General features: G+C 58.3%; 2 protein-coding genes across 3 annotated transcripts; both read right to left on the bottom strand.

The window, feature by feature from the left end:
* Nucleotides 1-715: 715 nt before the first annotated feature.
* On the bottom strand, nucleotides 716-8,169 carry LOC137155807 (synaptonemal complex central element protein 1-like). Its single transcript, XM_067552235.1, is given in 13 exon segments — nucleotides 716-865; nucleotides 1,839-1,866; nucleotides 2,309-2,398; nucleotides 2,813-2,933; nucleotides 3,375-3,441; nucleotides 3,994-4,057; nucleotides 4,840-4,929; nucleotides 5,315-5,369; nucleotides 6,127-6,174; nucleotides 6,452-6,526; nucleotides 7,219-7,278; nucleotides 7,660-7,743; nucleotides 7,746-8,169. Coding segments are annotated over 13 exon segments (1,017 nt in total). The 5' UTR covers nucleotides 7,936-8,169; the 3' UTR covers nucleotides 716-820.
* A 2,099-nt stretch (nucleotides 8,170-10,268) lies between these two features.
* LOC137155771 (vacuolar fusion protein MON1 homolog B-like) lies at nucleotides 10,269-18,275 on the bottom strand. Of its 2 annotated transcripts, XM_067552181.1 has the most exons (6): nucleotides 18,209-18,275; nucleotides 17,253-17,357; nucleotides 16,443-16,856; nucleotides 14,788-15,586; nucleotides 12,858-13,005; nucleotides 10,269-11,820 (listed from the first exon to the last, which is right to left on the bottom strand). In XM_067552181.1, the coding sequence occupies exons 2-6, from the start codon at nucleotides 17,335-17,337 to the stop codon at nucleotides 11,602-11,604; spliced, it is 1,665 nt and encodes a 554-aa protein (XP_067408282.1). In that variant the 5' UTR covers nucleotides 17,338-17,357; nucleotides 18,209-18,275; the 3' UTR covers nucleotides 10,269-11,601. The 2 variants fall into 2 exon arrangements, with proteins under 2 accessions (XP_067408282.1, XP_067408283.1); XM_067552182.1 differs by lacking the exon at nucleotides 16,443-16,856.
* Nucleotides 18,276-18,480: the final 205 nt, after the last annotated feature.

Raw genomic sequence — 18,480 nt, 5'->3', positions numbered from 1 at the left:
ACCGTCTAGTGCTGTTTTTTCTCCAAGTGAATTAAAATCTAGGGAAAAGCTATAAGCTTCCCACCCCACTCCCTGCAGCACAAACCCCCTGGGGCCGCACTGGGGGGTCCGGGTGTCAGTGCACTGCTAACTGCAAATGGAGAGAGCCCCTGACGCTGCACGAAGCCAAAAGACTCACAAGGAAGCTCCCGCTCACAGGCAGCTCAGCTTCATGTACTTGGGACCCCAGCACGGCTGCAGCCCCTGATGTGGGACAGAGACCGAGTGGCACGACATGACCACTGATCCCAGTCACCTGCTGCTGCCCAATGGTGCCAGCGGGGATTGATTCAGCCAGGTGGCTTCACCCAGTGACGGAGAATCCACCGTGCCCCTTGGGAAACTGCTTAATTACTCTGGCCTTATTCCCAGGCTGAATTTGTCTAGCTTCAACTTCCAGCTGTAGGATTGGGTTAGACCTTCCTCTGCTAGCCAGTTATTAAATATTTGTCCTCCAGGTAGATACGTATGGACGGGGATCAAGTCACCCCTTCACCTTCTCTTTGTTCAGCTAAATAGATCAAGGCAGGTTTTCTAACCCTTTAATCATTCTCGTGGGGCTTCCCTGATCCCTCCCCAGTCGATCCCCATCCTCCCTGAACGGTGGGCTGCAGAACGGGACAGATGGCTCCTGTACTGAGTCCAATAACCAGGAGGAGGAAGTACAGCAGGATTTTTTATTCATAACGAGGAGCTAGTTATGTCCAGGGGAGACTTAACTCCAGGCCGATCTTCAGGGGCACTGTTCTAGGAGCTACGGCTCTCGCAGGGGCAGTGGCTTTTAGGCAGCTGTTTCCATGTCTGCTGAGCCGTCCCTGGATCCCTGCTGCAGGGAAGAGCACAGAGCAGCGGTCACGGGGGGAGATGTGGGAGGGTTGGCGCGCCGGCCTATCTGGGACCGTGGGACACCGCTGGGTGAGAACGCTCAAACACACAGCCCCCCGGTGACAGGCCTTGGATCCCACCCCAACAGCGAGGGATGGAGTCGGCCCCGAGTGCCCACTCCAGGTAACAGCCGCAGGACCTGGCCCTGCTGCACTGCTGGGCATGTTTTAGGCCAGCAGCCTGGAGGGGTAGGGGTGTGGGTCCCAGCGCCCAGCCCCAGAGGCCACTCAGCCCCTCAGCTGTCCCAGCTCCCTCAACGTGAAAGCCAAAGGGGTACGAGTGATTGCTGAGCATCCTGGGGGACCCAGAGCCAGGAAAGCGGCCAGCCAACCAGGCCTCGCACACCTCCAGTCAGTCGGCCAGCCAGGCCTCGCACACCTCCAACCAGGCAGCCAACCAGGCCTCGCACACCTCCAGTCAGTCGGCCAGCCAGACCTCGCACACCTCCAACCAGGCAGCCAACCAGGCCTCGCACACCAGCCAACCAGGCAGCCAACCAGGCCCAACGCACGCACCTCCAGTCAGTCGGCCAGCCAGGCCTCGCACACCTCCAGTCAGTCGGCCAACCAGACCTCGCACACCTCCAGTCAGCCAGCCTGGCCTCGCACACCTCCAGCCAGTTGGCCAGTCAGACATCACACACCTTCAGCCAGCCAGCCAGCCAGCCAACCCTTGCATATCTACAGACAGACAGACAGACAGACAAGTGTCACACACCTCCAGCCAGGCCTCGCACACCTCTCCATCCTTCCCTCCCTTCCCCATTAACCCCCGCCCCATCTCAGGTCACGTGAGGTACTCTGTCAGTGTGGCAATCCCCTGTCAGACTCCGGTGGACAATCTAGCCGAGCACTGCCCCCTAGCATGGCAGCAAGCCCTGCCAGAGATTCCCCTTTGTCGCTACCATTCCTCACCTGATGGGCTTCCAGCTCAGCCATCAGCCTGAAAGAGAGCAGAAAGAACTGTTATAATCAAACAATGGGAGCGCTTGGCTGGGCCCCTCACCATTCGCAGGGAAGAAGGGATTTGGGAGGGTCCTTTCCTCCCAGCAGAAAAATGCAGCCACTGCTGGGGGGGAATGCAGCCGTTACCCAAGAGGGCAGAGCAGTAAGGACAATGAGGACTCCCATAATCCACTAGAAACATGGAGGGAGCTTCACCAAGTTGGGACTGGCCCAGGGGAGTTTCCTGGACAAACAGGTCATGGCCTTGGACTGACTGTGCCCACAAAGCAGCGGCCTCAGCACCAAGCTTGCAGAACCTGGGCTAGAACCCAGGAGTCCTGGCTCCCAAAGTCTCCTGCTCTAACCCACTGGACCCCAGTCCTCTCCCAGAACCAGGATCAAATCCAGGAGTCCTGGCTCCCAGCCTGCCCCACGCTCACCTCTTGTACTTCTGCTGCAGATCTGAGTGATGGTGCGATGCTGCCTCCAGATACTCGGTCGCTCTCTTGTTTTCCTGATGGAACAGCTGCCTGGGGACAAAAGAAGGCAGTGAACAGCCAGACATCTTGGTGACGGACAGCACCCAGGCAGGACAGGATGTGCTGGGAATGACTCTCTGCACTCACCTTGCTAAATGCCTGTCCCTGGCGGACCCCTGCCAGCGCTGTCCTATCGTGCTCTCCGCAATGACCTAGATGGATGCTTTCATGGCAGGAATAGAGACCTGGCCCCCAGTCGCCCTGCTCTAAACACTAGGCCCCACTCTTCTCCCAGAGCCAGGGAGAGAACCCCGGAGTCCTGGATCCTTGTCCCCTCGCTCTACACACTAGACCCCACGCTCCTCCCAGACCTGGCAATAGGACCCAGGAGTCCTGCTCGCAGTGTATCCATGCAATATTGCTCCCCCAGTGACTGGCACAGGGCTGGCGGCACTCAGCACTCACAGGGTAGTGCTGGCCTCCTGGCTCTTCAGGAACATCCTCTCCTCGCTGGGAGCTGCCCCTGCCTGGGGCAGGGAGTCCAGCTGCTTCTCAACCTGGGCCAGGTTGTCTTGGATCAGCTTGTCTAGGACAAAAGACAGAAACAGCGTCATGGGGCAGCATAACTCTGGGGCTGGGATCTCAGTGGGAGCAGATGGGGCCCAGCTCCTAGACCAAGACATCTCTGCACAGACGGAGATCAGGGCCCCGTCGTGCCGGGCTCTGCACAGACCCTGACCGAGATCAGGGCCCCATTGTGCCGTACTTTGCGCGGACCCCAACTGAGATTAGGGCCCTGTTGTCCAGGCGCTGCACAGATCCTAAGCAAGATCAGGGCCTCGTCGTGCCAGGTGCTGCACAGATCCCGTCTGAGATCAAGGTCCCATCCTGACAGGTGCTGCCAGACCCTGAGTGAAAGACAATCCCTGTCCCCAAGCGTCTGCTCTCTAAATAAACAAGACAGGCTCAAGGGAGGATTATTCTTCCATTTTACAGATGGGAACTGAGGCCCAGAGAGATTCATCACCTTCGTTCAGCAAATGTTCCTTGCTCTCGGCCATGCTGCCGATCTCCGCAGCCAGCTTCTCCATGCTCTGAGAGGAGAGAGAGAGAATTCACCACACAGCATGCTGCCATGGGGTGGGGGAAGCATCTCTGGCGGAGGTGGAGGGGGAAGCCATGGTCTTCCCTCATACTAACCCCCCAGCAACAGGTCTCGTCCCAGATTAAAGCCTAATCTCCAAGGGGAGACGCAGCTTGTACCAGCTAAAGAGTTTCCTGCCCATAGGCCTTATGTCAGTTCCCTATCGCTAGCATTTTGCTGGCACGGAGGACATCCTTGGCCTTTGCTAGCATCACATGTCCTCCGCCCCGTCCTGGCTCTCAGCCCCCTGCTCTAACTGATAGATCCCACTCCCCTCTCAAGGCCAGTGAGAGATTTCAGGAGTCCCGGCTCCCAGCCCGTTTTAATCACTAGACTGCCCTCCCCCCGGAGCCAGGAGGAGAACCCAGGAGTCCTGGCTCCCAGTCAGACTCCCTGCTCTAATCCACACCCTCCCACAAATGCCCATGTCCCCTCCCAGGGCTTGACCCCACCCCAATGCCACGTGACACAGAAACAGCACTGGCACCCCAATCCCTCTTACATGCCACTCCTGGAGGGTCTTGTGCTTCTCCATCAGCTCGTCCAGCTGCTGCTCAAATTCCAGTCTGTAAAGAACATGGGGTGAAGGAGGGGCTGCTATGGGGCAGAGAAGGCTGCTGGGGTGCCGGGAGCGCAGGGTTCTGCGCACAAGAGAACCACAGAGCAGGGTGTGTGAGTGTGTGAGTGAGACAGAGAGAGATGCTAAGGGCTGAATTCACCCCCAGACTCCCACAGTGACTCTGCTCTCTCCAGTGAGCTGTCACTGGCAAGCGAGGGCCCGTGGCAAAGCCGTGACTGACCGGGCCGAGCATTCGTCGCCTCTGCCCTACAGGATTGGCAGCTGGCTAATTTTTGTCATTAATTTCCTGTATAAAAGAGGAATGCCCAGGCTCAGGCTGCAGGAGGGAGCTAGCTTGGCAGGACACCACACGCCAGGGTCAGGTGGCTAGTGGGCAAACTGGGATGCTCTCTCTCGGAGCTCTTTCCCATGGCTCGCCCTGGCTGACACACAGGGGGTTGCCCCCAGGATGGACGGCCCAGGCCCTCTAAGGGATTTACTTTGAGGATCTGGGCTGCCTAGGTGAAATTCCCATGGACCCCAGAGAGAAGAGGGAGTATCCAGACTCGGTGCAGCAGGATATCCCAGAATGCACTGCCCTCCAGGCTGGCAGCAGAGACCCGCTCCTGCTCATTGCCCATAGTGGTTGAGGACGAGCGTAGGTGCTACCCACTGGGTGCTGTGTATGACATGCGCCTATCTCCAGGACGTTGGAGTGGTAGAGACCCCGGCTCACAAAGCTGGAGATCCCTGGTTCAGTCCGCTCTGGGGCTGGGTGGTAGGAGGTACCTCTGTTTCCTCTGCTTCAGCTTCTCCTCCTGGATCTTCGCTGCCAGTTCCTCAATGCTCTGCTTCCGCTCCTGGGAGAGTGTTTGCTGCCTGCACGGGGCGAACAAGAGCGGCCCAGCCTGGTGAGCCTGGCGGCCTGACTCCCAGAGGACAGGACAAGCCTATTTGACTGCATCTGATCCCAAGATGCCTTCCTCAGGTGAATCTACCCAACCCTTGCACATGGGCAGGGAAGCAGAAGGCTCAATATCAGGCAATGACATGAAAAGAACCCAGGAGTCCTGGCTTCCAGCCCCCACCTTGAAAACCCACTAGACCCCACTCCCCTCCCAGAGCCAGGGACAAAACCAAGGAATTCCTGTCTCTGTATGGTTCTCTTTTGTCTCTCAGTCCCTTTGTGACTCTGTCCATCTAGTCTATCTCCATACACACTACTCCCCGTTCCGCCCCATCCCCTGCACTATCCCCCTTTCACCTCTGTGCCTCAGCCTCTGTCTCATGACAGTGGAGCCGCAGGGTCCGCAGGACTTCTGGAAGGAACATGCGTGTTAGTGTGGGGCACACGGCTCCCCGAGAGACACCGAGCACTGATCCCTGCTGGGGTCACACCACTCCCCTTGGAGTGCTCGCTCTGGCCTGCCCTCAGGCAGCTCCCACTGACCTAAGAAGAGTTTGACCTGGCAGGGGGCACACAGAGCTTCTGGCAGGGGGGAAACTGGTATGAGAGGAAAGGCAATAGAGGCACTGAGATGGGGGGAGATCGGGGGACTCGGGAATGGGGGGGACAGGCTGTGGTTGGGAGGAGAATGAGGGGTTCTCTGCTATGGGTAACATACAAAGGCCCTGGAATGGGGGGAGAATGGGGGCTGTGGTATGGGGGAGGGGGAGAATGGGAAGCACACAGAGACCCTGGGATGGGGGAGATCAGGGGATCGTAGTATGAAGGGAGGGGGCAATGGGGGCACATAAAGTCCCTGGGGGGGGGAACTGAGTGGCACACAGCATCCCTGACGGGAGAGAATGGGCAGAGATGCAGGAAGTCCCTGAAATAGAGGGGGCTGGGAGTTTGGGGACAGATGGTGGTTAGGCCTGGATCCTGAATTGTATGCAAGCTACAGCCTGTGTGACCGGCTGGTAGTGGTAACACCTGTCTCTTCTCGAGTCCTTTTCATCAATGGTTCTCAAAGTGCTGTACCAAAGTGGACAGTACCCTTATCCCCACTGGCCAGCCCTTCCTTGTGTGACTCAGCCAAGTTGCCAGTCCTCCTGTTAAAGGCCTGCTCTCACCTTGCTTCTGGCTGCAGATTTCCTCCAGGTTCGACTTCTCATCATTCACTGCAAGGGGGGCAGGAAAAAGACAAGGCTGGGGGCCTGCATCCTCTGGGGCTCGGGGATGTGACTCACCTGTTGACTAGTGGGTCCAGATGGGTAGTGAAGAAGCCCACGGTGCAAAGGGGCCCGCTACCAGAGAGCTGGAAAGATGCAACGGCCCAGATCCTCAAAGGTATCAGGTGCTTAGGGGAGTTAGGCACCTGTGGGGATCTGGGCCAAAGACCTGATCAGCAATGTGAGCTGCAGGGAGCGGTGCTGGGTGGGGCCGAGGGTGACTTACGCTCCTCCAACTCTGCCTGCAGTTCCTCACTGCGCGCCCTGCCATCATGCAGCTCCTGGGTCAGAGCCTGCTTAGCTACAGAGAGACCAAATGGGTTAGGGGTGAAGGTGTAGGGAGATAGATAGCGGGGTGTCTATGGGGCTGGATAAGTGGAGTTTGTAATGGGGACGGAGGGATGGATAGATAGATGGAAAGGGTGTATAGACACAGGTAGATGGAAGGGTGTGTATAGGGATGGATGGGTGGATAGAGGGGTGTGGGGGGATAGATTGCTATAGAAAAATAGGTGTACATAGGGACGGATGGAGAGGTGTATATGGGGATGGATAGTGGGGTGTGTGTGGATGGAAGGAAGTGTCAGTATGGGCATAGCTAGCTATAGAAAACTAGGTGTCCATGGGGATGGATGGATTATATAGATCCACGCAATTCCAAGAGACTGAGTCTGATTTCTGTCACCCTGGGTGAAATCCAGAGTCCCTGCTCTGAAGTCCACGCGGTCGTTTATACACCGCTTCCAAAGCAGTGTAAGCTAAACTAGAAAATGGTCTCTGCTCCTGGTGTAGGGGTGCTCCCCTGGGGTACAGTAGTACGGCTGTCTGGTAAACAAGCTCTCACTGAGAGTACAATCGAGCCCCTGTGGGCAGGTAGTGAGGGGCTGAAATCAGGAGCAGGGTGACATGGCAGTAAAGGGTGCTGAGGGAGTGGGCTGCAGGCCAGTGCGCTCTGTAATGGGAGGAGATGACCCCGGCCTTCCCTCCCCTCACCTTTCTGCAGTTTGCTGATCCTTCCTACCAGGTCATCAATGCGGGGCTCTAGGGTCCCTGCTGCAGAGAGAAAGAGAAGGGACGCCTTCAACGAGTGTTGTATTCCTACCACTCGGCCTTCACCCTAAACTCTTTTGAGCATGCCTCGGGGAAGAGGAGTTATTCCTGCCTTCACTTAATGGGGGGAAACTGAGGCAGAGAGAAATCAGTCACTGGTAGAGCCTAGAAAAGGACACAAGAGCCCACACTCCCAGACTCCAGTTCTGACGACTAGGCCCCATACCCCTCCCAGAACTGGGGATAGAACCCAGGAGTCCTGGCTCCCAACCCCCATGCTCTAATCCATTAGACCCCAGACCTGCCCCCCCCAGAGCTGGGGAGAGAAGAAACCAGGAGTCCTGGCTCCTGGTTGTTTAATCACCAGACTCAGCTCCCAAATACCATTCTGCAGTCGTTTCACCAGCAATAGCAGCTCCTCTGCCTTGGGTGCAAAGTCGCTGGGAGCTGGGGAGAGGATAAAAAAAAAGGAATTTCTTCGTGGTACAGAAAATTCAGGTCAAGCTTGTAACTGGGCTTTCTAGGGGACTTATCCGCCCCATGGTATGAGGGAGAAGGGCACTGTGGGATTGCCATGGATTTAGCCCTCAGGTGGCAAGACAGAGAAGGGCATTCGGGGATTGCAGACCCATGGTGTGAGCGACAAGGATACTGTGGCATCGGTGCCCTGTGGCGAGACGGAGCAGGGAGCTGTGCGGTGGCCGCCCCATGGCATGAGCAAGAATGACATTATAGGCTCACCGCCCCTTGGCGTGACCAAGCAGAGCATTGTGGGATTGTTCCTCTAGGTGTGAAAGATCAGGGCATTGTGGGATTGTCCCCCTTGGCATGAGAGAGCAGGGCATTGTGGGATTGACGCCTCATTGGCATGAGAGAGCAGGGCATTGTGGGATTGACGCCTCATTGGCATGAGAGAGCAGGGCATTGTGGGATTGAGAGAGCAGGGCATTGTGGGATTGGCCCCCTTGGCGTGAGGGAGCAGGGCATTGTGGGATTGCCCCCCTTGGCGTGAAGGAGCAGGGCATTGTGGGATTGCCCCCCTTGGCGTGAGGAAGCAGGGCATTGTGGGATTGCCCCCCTTGGCGTGAGAGACCAGGGCATTGTGGGATTGCCCGCCTTGGCGTGAGAGAGCAGGGCATTGTGGGATTGGCCCCCTTGGTGTGAGGGAGCAGGGCATTGTGGGATTGCCTCCCTTGGCGTGAGCAGGGCATTGTGGGATTGCCCCCCTTGGCGTGAGGGAGCAGGGCATTGTGGGATTGCCCGCCTTGGCGTGAGGGAGCAGGGCATTGTGGGACTGCCACAGATTTATCCACCCCATGAGGGGCCAGGGCCATTCCCCCTCTGCCCCGTCCTCCTCTCACCGTGTTTATTCCCCTCCATGGCCCTATGTGCCTTGAAAAGTGTGGGGGGTAGGGCCTTAACACAGGCGCCTATTCACACCATGGAGGGGAGCCTTGAAACTTCCCCGCCCCTCAGCCGCTGCCCCCTCCCGCGCTTTTTTCCCCCGCCTTTTTTCCAACGGTCGCTGCAGCCCCGCCCCCCTGAGTTGAGCTCGTGCGCTGTGTTTACCAACTGCCAGGACCCCGCCCCGCCCCCTCCTCTTGGGGAAAAGGGAGGGGCAAACCCCTCACTGAGGGGTGGGGGGAGGGGAGGACTGGGAGCCAGGACTCCTGGGTTCTCTCCCCAGCCCTGGGGGCTAGTGGGTTACAGTGGGATGGCTGGATTACATCCATTCTTGGGAGGGGGGACCAGCACTTGTCCCCCCCCCCGGGCATCTTCAGAGGTGCCTCAGGAAGATGAGCTTCTGTGCAGGCCCCCTGTGGGGCTCCCCCGGGCCCCAGAACATGGCAGGGGGGTGGCATTGGGCTTGGGTAGACAGCAGCAGGTGGGGCGCTCTCATGCTTGGCATGGAATGAGCAACGAGGGGGGCTTAGCAGGCACCAGTGCCCAGCACCATCCCCTCCCCAGGCAGCCAGACCAGGGCATGAGGCCGAGCCCCAGGCAGCAGGCCCCGGTTTACTTGCACCCTGCCTCGGGCCCTGCGTGGGACTGGACCTCTCTGAGCGCTGGCGCCAAAGCCCAGCTTTGCAGAGCCTGCGTGCGCACGGCTTGTGGCAGGGGGCGAGCGCTGGCTGCATCTTAAAATAACACACGGCTGTGAGGCTCACCTCGAATTCTGAACCCTGGCTGCATCCGCGCTTCTATTTCCAGTGCTGGGAGCGAAGACGGCGCAGGCTGCAGCTTTATTTCTGCACCGCAGCTCTCTGCACCGCAGCAGCGCACACAGACTTGAAGCAGCAGAGTAAATTCACAGCCTGGGGGCCAGAAGGCAAAACCCCACAAAGAAGAGCTATGACTATCACTCAGTAATGGCCCTTCTACCATGCCATGCTGCTCCCCTTCACTCTTGAAGAGCGGCTGAGCTTGCTGCCTTTCCTTATAGGATATGGAGTGACCATGTGGCTAGGAATTGACTGGCAGGGCTAGTTCCTCGGCTGCCATAAAATCACCTCACTCCATTGCCAGCAGCCAAGATATACTCATTTAAAACAGCAGAGGCTCAGCCCCAAAGATATACTTCACTGCTGGAACATGCTAGCACCGGATTCATCTCTGATTTGTATAGCTCTGTTCCTGCTGAACAAGCACAAAGTACTGCAGAAGGCACTGACCTGCAGTTGCCTCTGGGGTGGAGCATGGCAGCAGTATTGCCAGCATAGAGGAACACAGTCCACCTTTGGCATAATACTTGGCCTGGAGATCAAAAACCATCAGGCAGAGTTAGATGTGCTGATGCATGACAAATGTTTATGGACCTCCCCCTGCCAAAAGGAGAATGCTGCAGGGATGGAAAATGACAACCTAAGGCAGAGAGTTAGCATGACAAATGTTTAAGCATCACTAGGGGCAGAAATCTTGCCATGGTATTCAGTAAGCACCAACTCCCCCTTCCCTTGTCAAGATCCTTTGCTGGCTGGTGAGCAAGACACGTGTTCCCTTATCAAAACAACTTTTTAATAAGACTTTGATTCTCAGTTGAACTGGCCACCTCATCTGACAGCCAGCCAAGATGGTTCTAGGCACAGCTCGTCATGCATGTGAAAACTCTCCACTTCCCCAACCCCGCCGGGTCCGGAGCACCTAAACACAAATTAAAAGGAGATGCAGGCAGGCATGGGATGATTTTTCTGTGAGAAACAGGCCCAAGGGATTCTGGGTCAATCACACGTCCTTTTGCTCCCACTGCAGATCAAAAGGGCTAAGGCCCCAGGGGAGCTGAGCAAAAGCACAAACAGCCCTTCTTTCTAGCAACCAGGCTGGACAAGGAGACTGAAAAAAGTGAAGGGGCAGCCCAGTTAACGCAGGGCAGGGCACAAACGTCACTAGTAAAGGAGGGAAGCAGTTAGTTGCTTTCAAAGAGCATTTCAAATCTTCCTGTGAAAGGATCTGTCTTTCCAAAAGGAAATTAAATTAACACAGGCAGGGGAGAGTGCATTGGTGCAGGTATTAACTAACACGACCAGCCCAGGGAGGGAGAACGCCACATGGCGGGCATCTCCAACACCCACTTCCAATTTACAGCATCGAGAGGAGCATGTGCATGGGGGTGGAGGATAATCTCCCTCCCACCGCGCACACAGCTCTGTTTCCAGACCCAGTGCCCAGTTAAATCTATTGGCACATATGAGCCACTGACCTCCGGGCCCTGCGAGAAATCTAAACTCATTTCGGTCTTGAGTTTTTAAAGAGCAGACGATGATGAAAAAATGGTTTCAAAGCAGGTCGTGGTGCAATTAGCCACAATTCATCCAAAGGAAGGAGAATCACAGCCCATTTCATAGGAGTTAGTAAGGGGCCTGTGGCCGATCCACGCCTCGAGGGAGAGGGCAGAAGGCAGAGACTCCAGGGAATGGAGCTGAGCACTGGGAGAACAGCTTCTGTCATCCAACACGGAAAGGAGACAGAATAAGCCGAACCCAACCTCAGCTCAACCATGCAGGTGAAGTCCTTTGATACAGGCCTTGCCCACAACAAACAAAGCGATCCAGAGCATAAGCTCACTACGCGCCCCATATCAGCCTGGAGCACGAGGCCCAAAGTGAAGCTCCAGCTCGGAAACATGAGTAGGCCAATAAATAAGACAAAATAGGCAACCACGCATCGTGACCACCCCAGCAGGAGCCGGCCAAGCCTGAGCTAGCTCCTAGTGTGGGTTTCTGTGGGGGGTTCCCCAACCACCTCGTTCAAAGAGGAGAGGGGATGTCCCCCCTAAGTTATCCAGCCACAAGTGAAATGCAGGGGGTCCTGGGTAAAACAGGCCCAGGCTTAGAGGCCAGCAAAAAATCCATTCTCAGCGCCATCAGGCCGGCTCCCCTTGGTGCCCTTCCCAGGGTTGGGTGTGGTGGAGTACTTGGGGGGGTAGCGAATGAAGAGCCGGTCCTCCTCCTTCTTGATCCAGCGCAGCAGCTTGGTGAGGACATTAATGGCGCCAGCCTTGGTCACCAGGGGGCTGAAGCAAGTATACAGCTCGAATTTACTGGTGACCTGGAGAGGAGAAAGGGGGGGAAAAAAAAAAAAAAAAAGACAGGTCAACTCATCCTCTCCCCAATACCTGGCACCGTCTCCTCTCCTGCCTTCCCTCTCCGACCCCATGCCCCAGCTTCCTGTCATCATTAGCCCTCAGGGAGGCAGCAGAAGCTTTAAACCCATATGGAGCTGTCAGTACAACAGCCAGGAGAAACATGAGCTATCTGTTCCAATGGGACACGTGTTAACTCTGAAACCTACTGATGTTGCAAGCACATCGCTGCCGATTACACGAGTGGATACATCATGCTAGGGTGCTTATCCCAGTCCCAAGCACGCCCCTCAACAGTCTGGGAATTCTGCCGCACATGGGGCCTTGACACTGGAATGCTGGGAACGAGCAGCCTGACCCATCACCCCAGCTAGCCAGACAGGACTGGTCAGGGCGTGGGGATCACTTCCCATGCCAGGCACCACTGTGCTTCCTGCTAGGGGAGCAGGGATGACTCCAATGCGAGATAGAAAGGACAGAGCAGGAAGTCCCACCCTCTTCATACTAGAATATTACTGAGACAGGAAGTGGTCTCTCCCAAGTCCCCAGCCAAGGCCACATGAAGGCCCAGGCAATCTAAGCTCATGCCTAAGGGCAATTGCTGGAATCACGTCATCACAGCAGCGGCTCAGCTTTCTGTTACAAATTGAGTGAGCGTCTTGCCCTCCTAGCTGGGAAGAAAACCTTGAAAACATAAAAGCAGTGTCACAAACACAGAGAACTTGAGCTGATCACTCTGAAAGGGGAGGTGCTCCAGGCGTAACAGGCGCAGCGACGCTGCCAGAGTCTGTCAGAGAACCTGAGCCAATCACTTTAAGTGGGGGAACTGCCCCAAATGTGAGCAATGCTGCCTGAGTTTGCAGAGAGCCTGAGTCAATTGTGAGTGAGTAGTAGGGGTCCCCTTGGCTCTCTTTGGGAGACAGAGGGGCCCTGCTGCTATCCTAGGGAGATGAGGACCCATGGCCCTGCTCCCCCAGATGCTTTGATCTGTGCCCCGCCTTACCCAGGCCAGCAGCGTCTCCTTCTCGGCCACATGGTAGATGAGGCGCAGGGGACGAGAAGTGCTGTGGATGCGGCTGTGCAGGTAATGGTAGAGGTCAAAGAGCCGGTGTTGCTCCTCCTCATTGCAATACGGCCCCTCCAGCTCCGGGCTGCGGGGGCGAGAGATGCCAGGTAGAGGGGATTAGACGTGGAGACCAAGCACCCATCCCCTTCCTGCTGTTGCTACTACCAGTGTCTTCACTCTGCACCACACAGAACCAGGATCACAGGGAGAATGCTGAGCTAGAAGGAAACCTAGGAACGGCTGGAGCATGAGCTCATCTAGCACAGCATCCTGACCACCAGAGGAATCTCAAAGGAAACTGCTTCCTAGCCTCCAATGGTCAGTGCTTGCCCGCTGCCGAAATTCAGCTCCCTCTGGGGTGGGGCACATGTCCCAGAGCAGCCCTGCCAAAACCCTGCCTTTGGTTTGAGATTTTCCAGATATTCCTGGGGCCTGTGGGGCTGTCAGCCCCTGTATCCTGTGGCAGGGAGTCCCACCGGCTAACTCAGGGGTCCTGTAGAATCCCACAGCTGGCTTTGCCCTTCTGGTTCGCATGATGGGCCTTCGTTCTACTACCACAAGGCAGGGAAGACCAGAGATCCCAATCCATTTGCAGTATTTGGTGTACAGCTATCCAGTCCCTCATATCAGGGTAGACAAGCCCATTGTTCTGATCCAGGACTGGGAGGAGGTCCCGGGACAGGCAGGCCCCTATTCTGATCTGGTGGAGTGGGGGAGAAACGCTGGGCCGGACGAGCCCATGCGACTGACTAATGTGTATCGTGAATCAGTGCCAATCACTTACGTTTCAGGCTGGGAACAGGAAGTTCAGAGACCCCGTTTCCAGCCCAAGTCCAGCTGACAGGAAGGATTGTTGTATGGGGTAAATCGGTTCATTAACCGCCCTATACTGACCATTCCCACCCTGGCATGGCCTCTCAGCACCCTACAATATTGCTCCCCCTTGCTAGAGGGGGGTCTAGTAGGGTAGAACGGGGGGCTGAGAGCCAGGACTCCCGGGTTCTACTCCTGCCCTTCCTGCACATAAGAGCATGTCGTGCCTCAGTTTCCCCATTTATAACACACAAACAGTGTCACCTGCCTTTCTCTCGGGGGCGCTGGGAGGTTCATTAGGAAGATCTTAGCTCTCCAAAGAGTGATGTCAGAGCTCCCCTCCCCTGGCACTGAGTTACCCCCACCAGGCCTCCACGTGATGGCACTGCCAAGGCCCCTGAATTCCCAGCATGCTGCTGTGCATCCCAGGGCATCTCCACCCTGTGATCCGCCCATTCTCACACACATGCCTCCTTGTTGGGAAGCGCATGATATGCCCTATTTAAAGCCGTGACTGAAAAAGGCCAGATTAACTCGCCCTGGCGCTGCAGGGGCTGAGGGAGGACAGCTGTCTCCTTGGGAGGTCGTCTGTCCAGCTGGCACATCCTAGCCACCCTCCACTGCATTGGCCACAAAGCGCTCTACAGGCTGCACGAGCAGGGAGCGCCTGCCTGGGGCTCAAATGCAACTGCCTCTGGGGTGAAGCATGTAGTTGCATAACACCTCCATGCAAACTGAGGACAGCTCTGCTGACCCCCACCTCCCTCCCTGCAGCACGGTGCCCCCCAGAGCCCAGCACTGACTGCCAGGAGAGAATGCCCTGCTCCTGCAGCACAGCAAACCCACGGCGCCTGGCCCCGACTGCCAGGGTAGAGCGTGCCCTGCCGAGCCCGCCACACCCTGGCACCCCCTACCATCAATACCTTGGAGATCCTGCACCTAAGCACGGCTTAGCCTTAAAATCAGAATTCCAAGCCACCGCCATGACCTATCCTTTGCTCCCCAATGACCAAAGCCAGACCCAAGTGTTGCCACCCCCAGCGCGCCCTGGTACCTGGTGAACTGGGGCAGCTGGCGGTAGTTCTCTGGGATATCCAGTGGCTTGTAGAGGAAATGCCGCAGGTCAGGCACCCCCACCTGCCCCACGCCATAGGAGGGGCTCTGCAGGCCGCCCGAGAGCGCCTGCAGCGAGCCCTGCGTCCGCATGGCCTCCTCCACCCGCTTCTTGCAGTCCGAGACGGCATAGAAGGACTCCTTGTCGGTGGAGAGCAGCACCAGGCAGACGGTGCACTCGGCATCCAGATAGGAGATGTAGGCATAGAAATACCCGTCGGGGTTGAAGCGGGGCAGGCAGATGGGCGTCCAGATCTCTCCAGCCTGGAAGGCGGAGCTGGCCCCAATCAGGTTGAGCAGCAGGTGCAGGTCGGTGGGCTCCAGCCGGCACTCCTCGATCACTGCCCGCTCCTGCACCGCCGTGACCAGCTGGCTGCGGGCCACCAGGATGGAGAAGACCAAGTTAGGGGTGATGGCCTTCTGCAGCAGGGCACCCAGGGCATCCCGCAGGGAGGCGGGCAAGAGGAGGCAGCGCACTGCCCCCAGCAGGAAGCTGGGGTCTGACTCCACCAGGTTGAGCAGGCGGTCGAGGATCTTCTCGGAGCCGGCCAGCAGGCGCCTCAGGTCGTAGTTCTTCTTGCGCTCGAAGATGCGGGTGATGCTCACCTGGGTCAGCATGCTGAGAATCTGGTAATAGACGTAGAGCAGCTCCTGGCGCAGCTGCTGCTCCGACTGCAGCGTCCGCGACACCGACACCAGCACCAGCGGGCCCTGCTGCACGAACACAAGCTTCCGGTCGTCTGGGGTGGAGGAGCAGACGCGGAGATGGTGAGCTTCCCCTGCTCCCAGGACATCCCTGAGTGCCACTCCCAACCCCCTGAGCCAGCCAGTCCCCTGCCCTGGGGCTGGATGGGAGCCAGCACCCACTAGAGTGGAAAGGCCCCGTGTCCCATTCCACTGCCTTTGAGTTGTCCTGTCCTATACACTCCGTGCGACGTGGCGGCCGCTGAGGGCTAATCTCAGCATGGCTCCCCTGGGAGATATTAATGCATCCAATGCCCAGGGGCACTCGGCAAGGTGTGGGGACACAGGCCTGCCAGTGTCCCAGCCTCCTCATCACTCTAAATCCCCCTAGATAGGTGTACAGCCTCCGCACCCCACAGCGGCCTAGTCCAGCACCAACAGGCAGCCGCCTCTGGGGTGGAGCACAGCAGCTGGATAACACAGTGACTAATTTCCCCCCTCCAACTGGAACTGGGGTGGGGGCAAATTAGAAAGGTGGAACGGAGTCCCCCAAGCTCCAACAGCCAGGACACTGGGGTTCACACCTCAACTGTTGGAGGGCAAATGTTATGGATTTTTAAGGAATTAAATTATTTGTACGGGTCAGCACTGACTGGCAGGGGAGAGCACCCTCTACTGAGTCCCCCGCCCCCACCATAGTGCCCCAACACCCGGCCCTGACTGCTGGGAGATCGCCCCCTGCCCAGTGCCCCACCCCGCAGCAGGGTCCCCCAGCACCCAGCCCCGACTGCTGGGGAGAACACCCCCTGACCAGCCCCCCACCCCACAGTTCCCCCCCCAGCACCCGGCCCTGACTGCCAGGGGAGACACCCCCTGCTCAGACCCCTGCCCTGCAGTCCAGTCCTGGCCTACCCGAGTAGATGGAGCGGATGGCATTGTCGCCGCTCTGGATGAAGGACACCAGCGCCATCATGACGCCCATGGTGGAGGACAAGGCCTCCTCATTGCCATAGCGCGAGTAGATGGGCTTGCCGGCCTCACTCAGCACAAAGACGTGCTTCCGGCGCGCCCGCCAGCTGGCGGCCGTCACGTCCTCGTCACGGCGCGTGGGAGGGGCCGGGGGGGCCCCCACCTCGCAAGCCCCCACCATCAAGGGCCGCCTGAACTCGCTCGAGTCCTCCAAGGCGGTGTCAGTGGAGGCAGAGTCTGACAGATCCTTGTCGCTCGACTCCTCCTGGGCATCCCCCAGGCCATCAGCCGATCTCATGGGCCCGTTGCTCTGTGGGGCAGGCAGCTCCTCCAAGTCAGTGCTGAGCTCGTCCTCACCTGAGGGGCAAAGGACAGACTCACTGAGACAGGAGAGAACCCAGGAGACTGGCTCCCAGCCCACCTTGCTCTAACCACTAGGCCCTACTCCCATCCCAGAGCCGAGGCTAGAACCCAAGAGCCTTGCTACCCACTGATGTCTCCCTTGCCCCTTAGATGGCCAATTTAGGGGTAATCTGTCTGTGCCAGGCCCCAGCGTCCCCCACATGCCCCTTCCTAGGATGGAGAGAGAGCAATCAGGCTTGGAGGGCCTCCCCACTGTGGGGCAGAGGTCCCCAGTGGGAACTAGTGGCCCCAGCCCAGGATGGCCCCGCTACCACTCCTGACCACAGGATAGGGGCAACTCTGCACCCTCTTTTCCCCAGTATAGGGGGCATGCAGCAGGCAGAGACTCACCTGTGTCTGTGGGGCTCAGCCCAGTCTCCTCCTGGGACAGCACCATCCCTTCCCGCGTCGGTGAGCCAGGCTCGCTCGTTGCCATCTCCACATCCCAGCCAGCACCTGCAATGGTGAAGTAACAGCTTGAGACAGAACCCAGGAGTCCTGGCTCCCAGGCCCCCTGCTCTAACCACTAGACCCCACTCCACCCCCCATGGACATGAGAACACCAGTTGGACCCAAATGGCTATTCAGGCCAGAAGCCACAGCCAGGCCAGCCGCTCCCAGCAGCCGGCAGGGCAGGGCAGGGCAGGGCTGGGCAGAGCCGGTCAGACCAGCCTGCCTTCCCGGCACTAATCGCAGTCACATGCCCCGGCAGTGATGCCGGGCCCTGTTCACTAATCACCCTCACATGGGAGCTTAACAGCTCCAGCTTAGCACGGCAGGGCCCGCAGCACCTCCCTTAACAACCCCAAAACATCCTCTTCCCAGGGCAGAGCCCAGGTCCCCCCACTCCCTCTCCAAAACTGCAACACTCCAGGATGTCGTCTCCCAGCTGCCCTGCCCCGCCCCAGAGGTAGCTGCATCTCTGCACCGGGCCAGCCATCCCCGTGTGGCGTTTTGCACAGCCGTTCCCCAGCTTCCCCACCCCAGAGGTGGCAGCATCTGAGTCCGGGGTAAGCCGCCGCCCCCCCCCTTGCAGATGCTGGGGATCTTTCACACCCTCAGGCAGGCCACGCAGAGGGGGGCAGCGCAGCTGAGTAACCGCAGCCCATCACCCAGCCACATCTGTGGAGGGGGGGTCCCCCTTTGCTCCCCTTCAGGGTCTGTGCTGCTCCCCAGGAGATCAGGAGGGCACCCCTCCCCCTTAGGGGCTCCCTTCGCCCCTTGTAGCTGGGGGGTGTCTCCCACCCTCCTCCCTGTGGCTGTATGGGGGGGTCACCCCATGGCACTGGGGGGGAGGAGGGTCTCACCATGCGCGCGCCCGGGCTCTCCCCTCCGCTCTTCTGGCCGCCTCCGTCCCGGCCGGGCCCCGAGCAGCACGGAACCAACAAACGCGGGGGAAGGGGCGGAGCCGCCGGCGGCCGGCTCCCTCCAATCACAGGGCGCGAAGCGTGGAGGGCGTGGCCCGACGGGCCAGGGGACGGCCAATCAGAGAGCGCGGCGGCGCAGGCGCAAGTAGAGGGCTCGACTGTCACAAGTCTTAGCCCATCAGAGGGCGCAAAGTGAGCCGAGGAGGCGGGCT

This window comes from Emydura macquarii, unplaced genomic scaffold (assembly GCF_026122565.2).
Source record: "Emydura macquarii macquarii isolate MOO-44397 ecotype Brisbane River unplaced genomic scaffold, CSIRO-AGI_Emac_v2 contig_1386, whole genome shotgun sequence".
Classification (NCBI taxonomy): domain Eukaryota; kingdom Metazoa; phylum Chordata; order Testudines; family Chelidae; genus Emydura; species Emydura macquarii.
The sequence above is the reverse complement of the archived record's forward strand: the minus strand, read 5'-3'. Positions and strand labels throughout refer to the sequence as shown.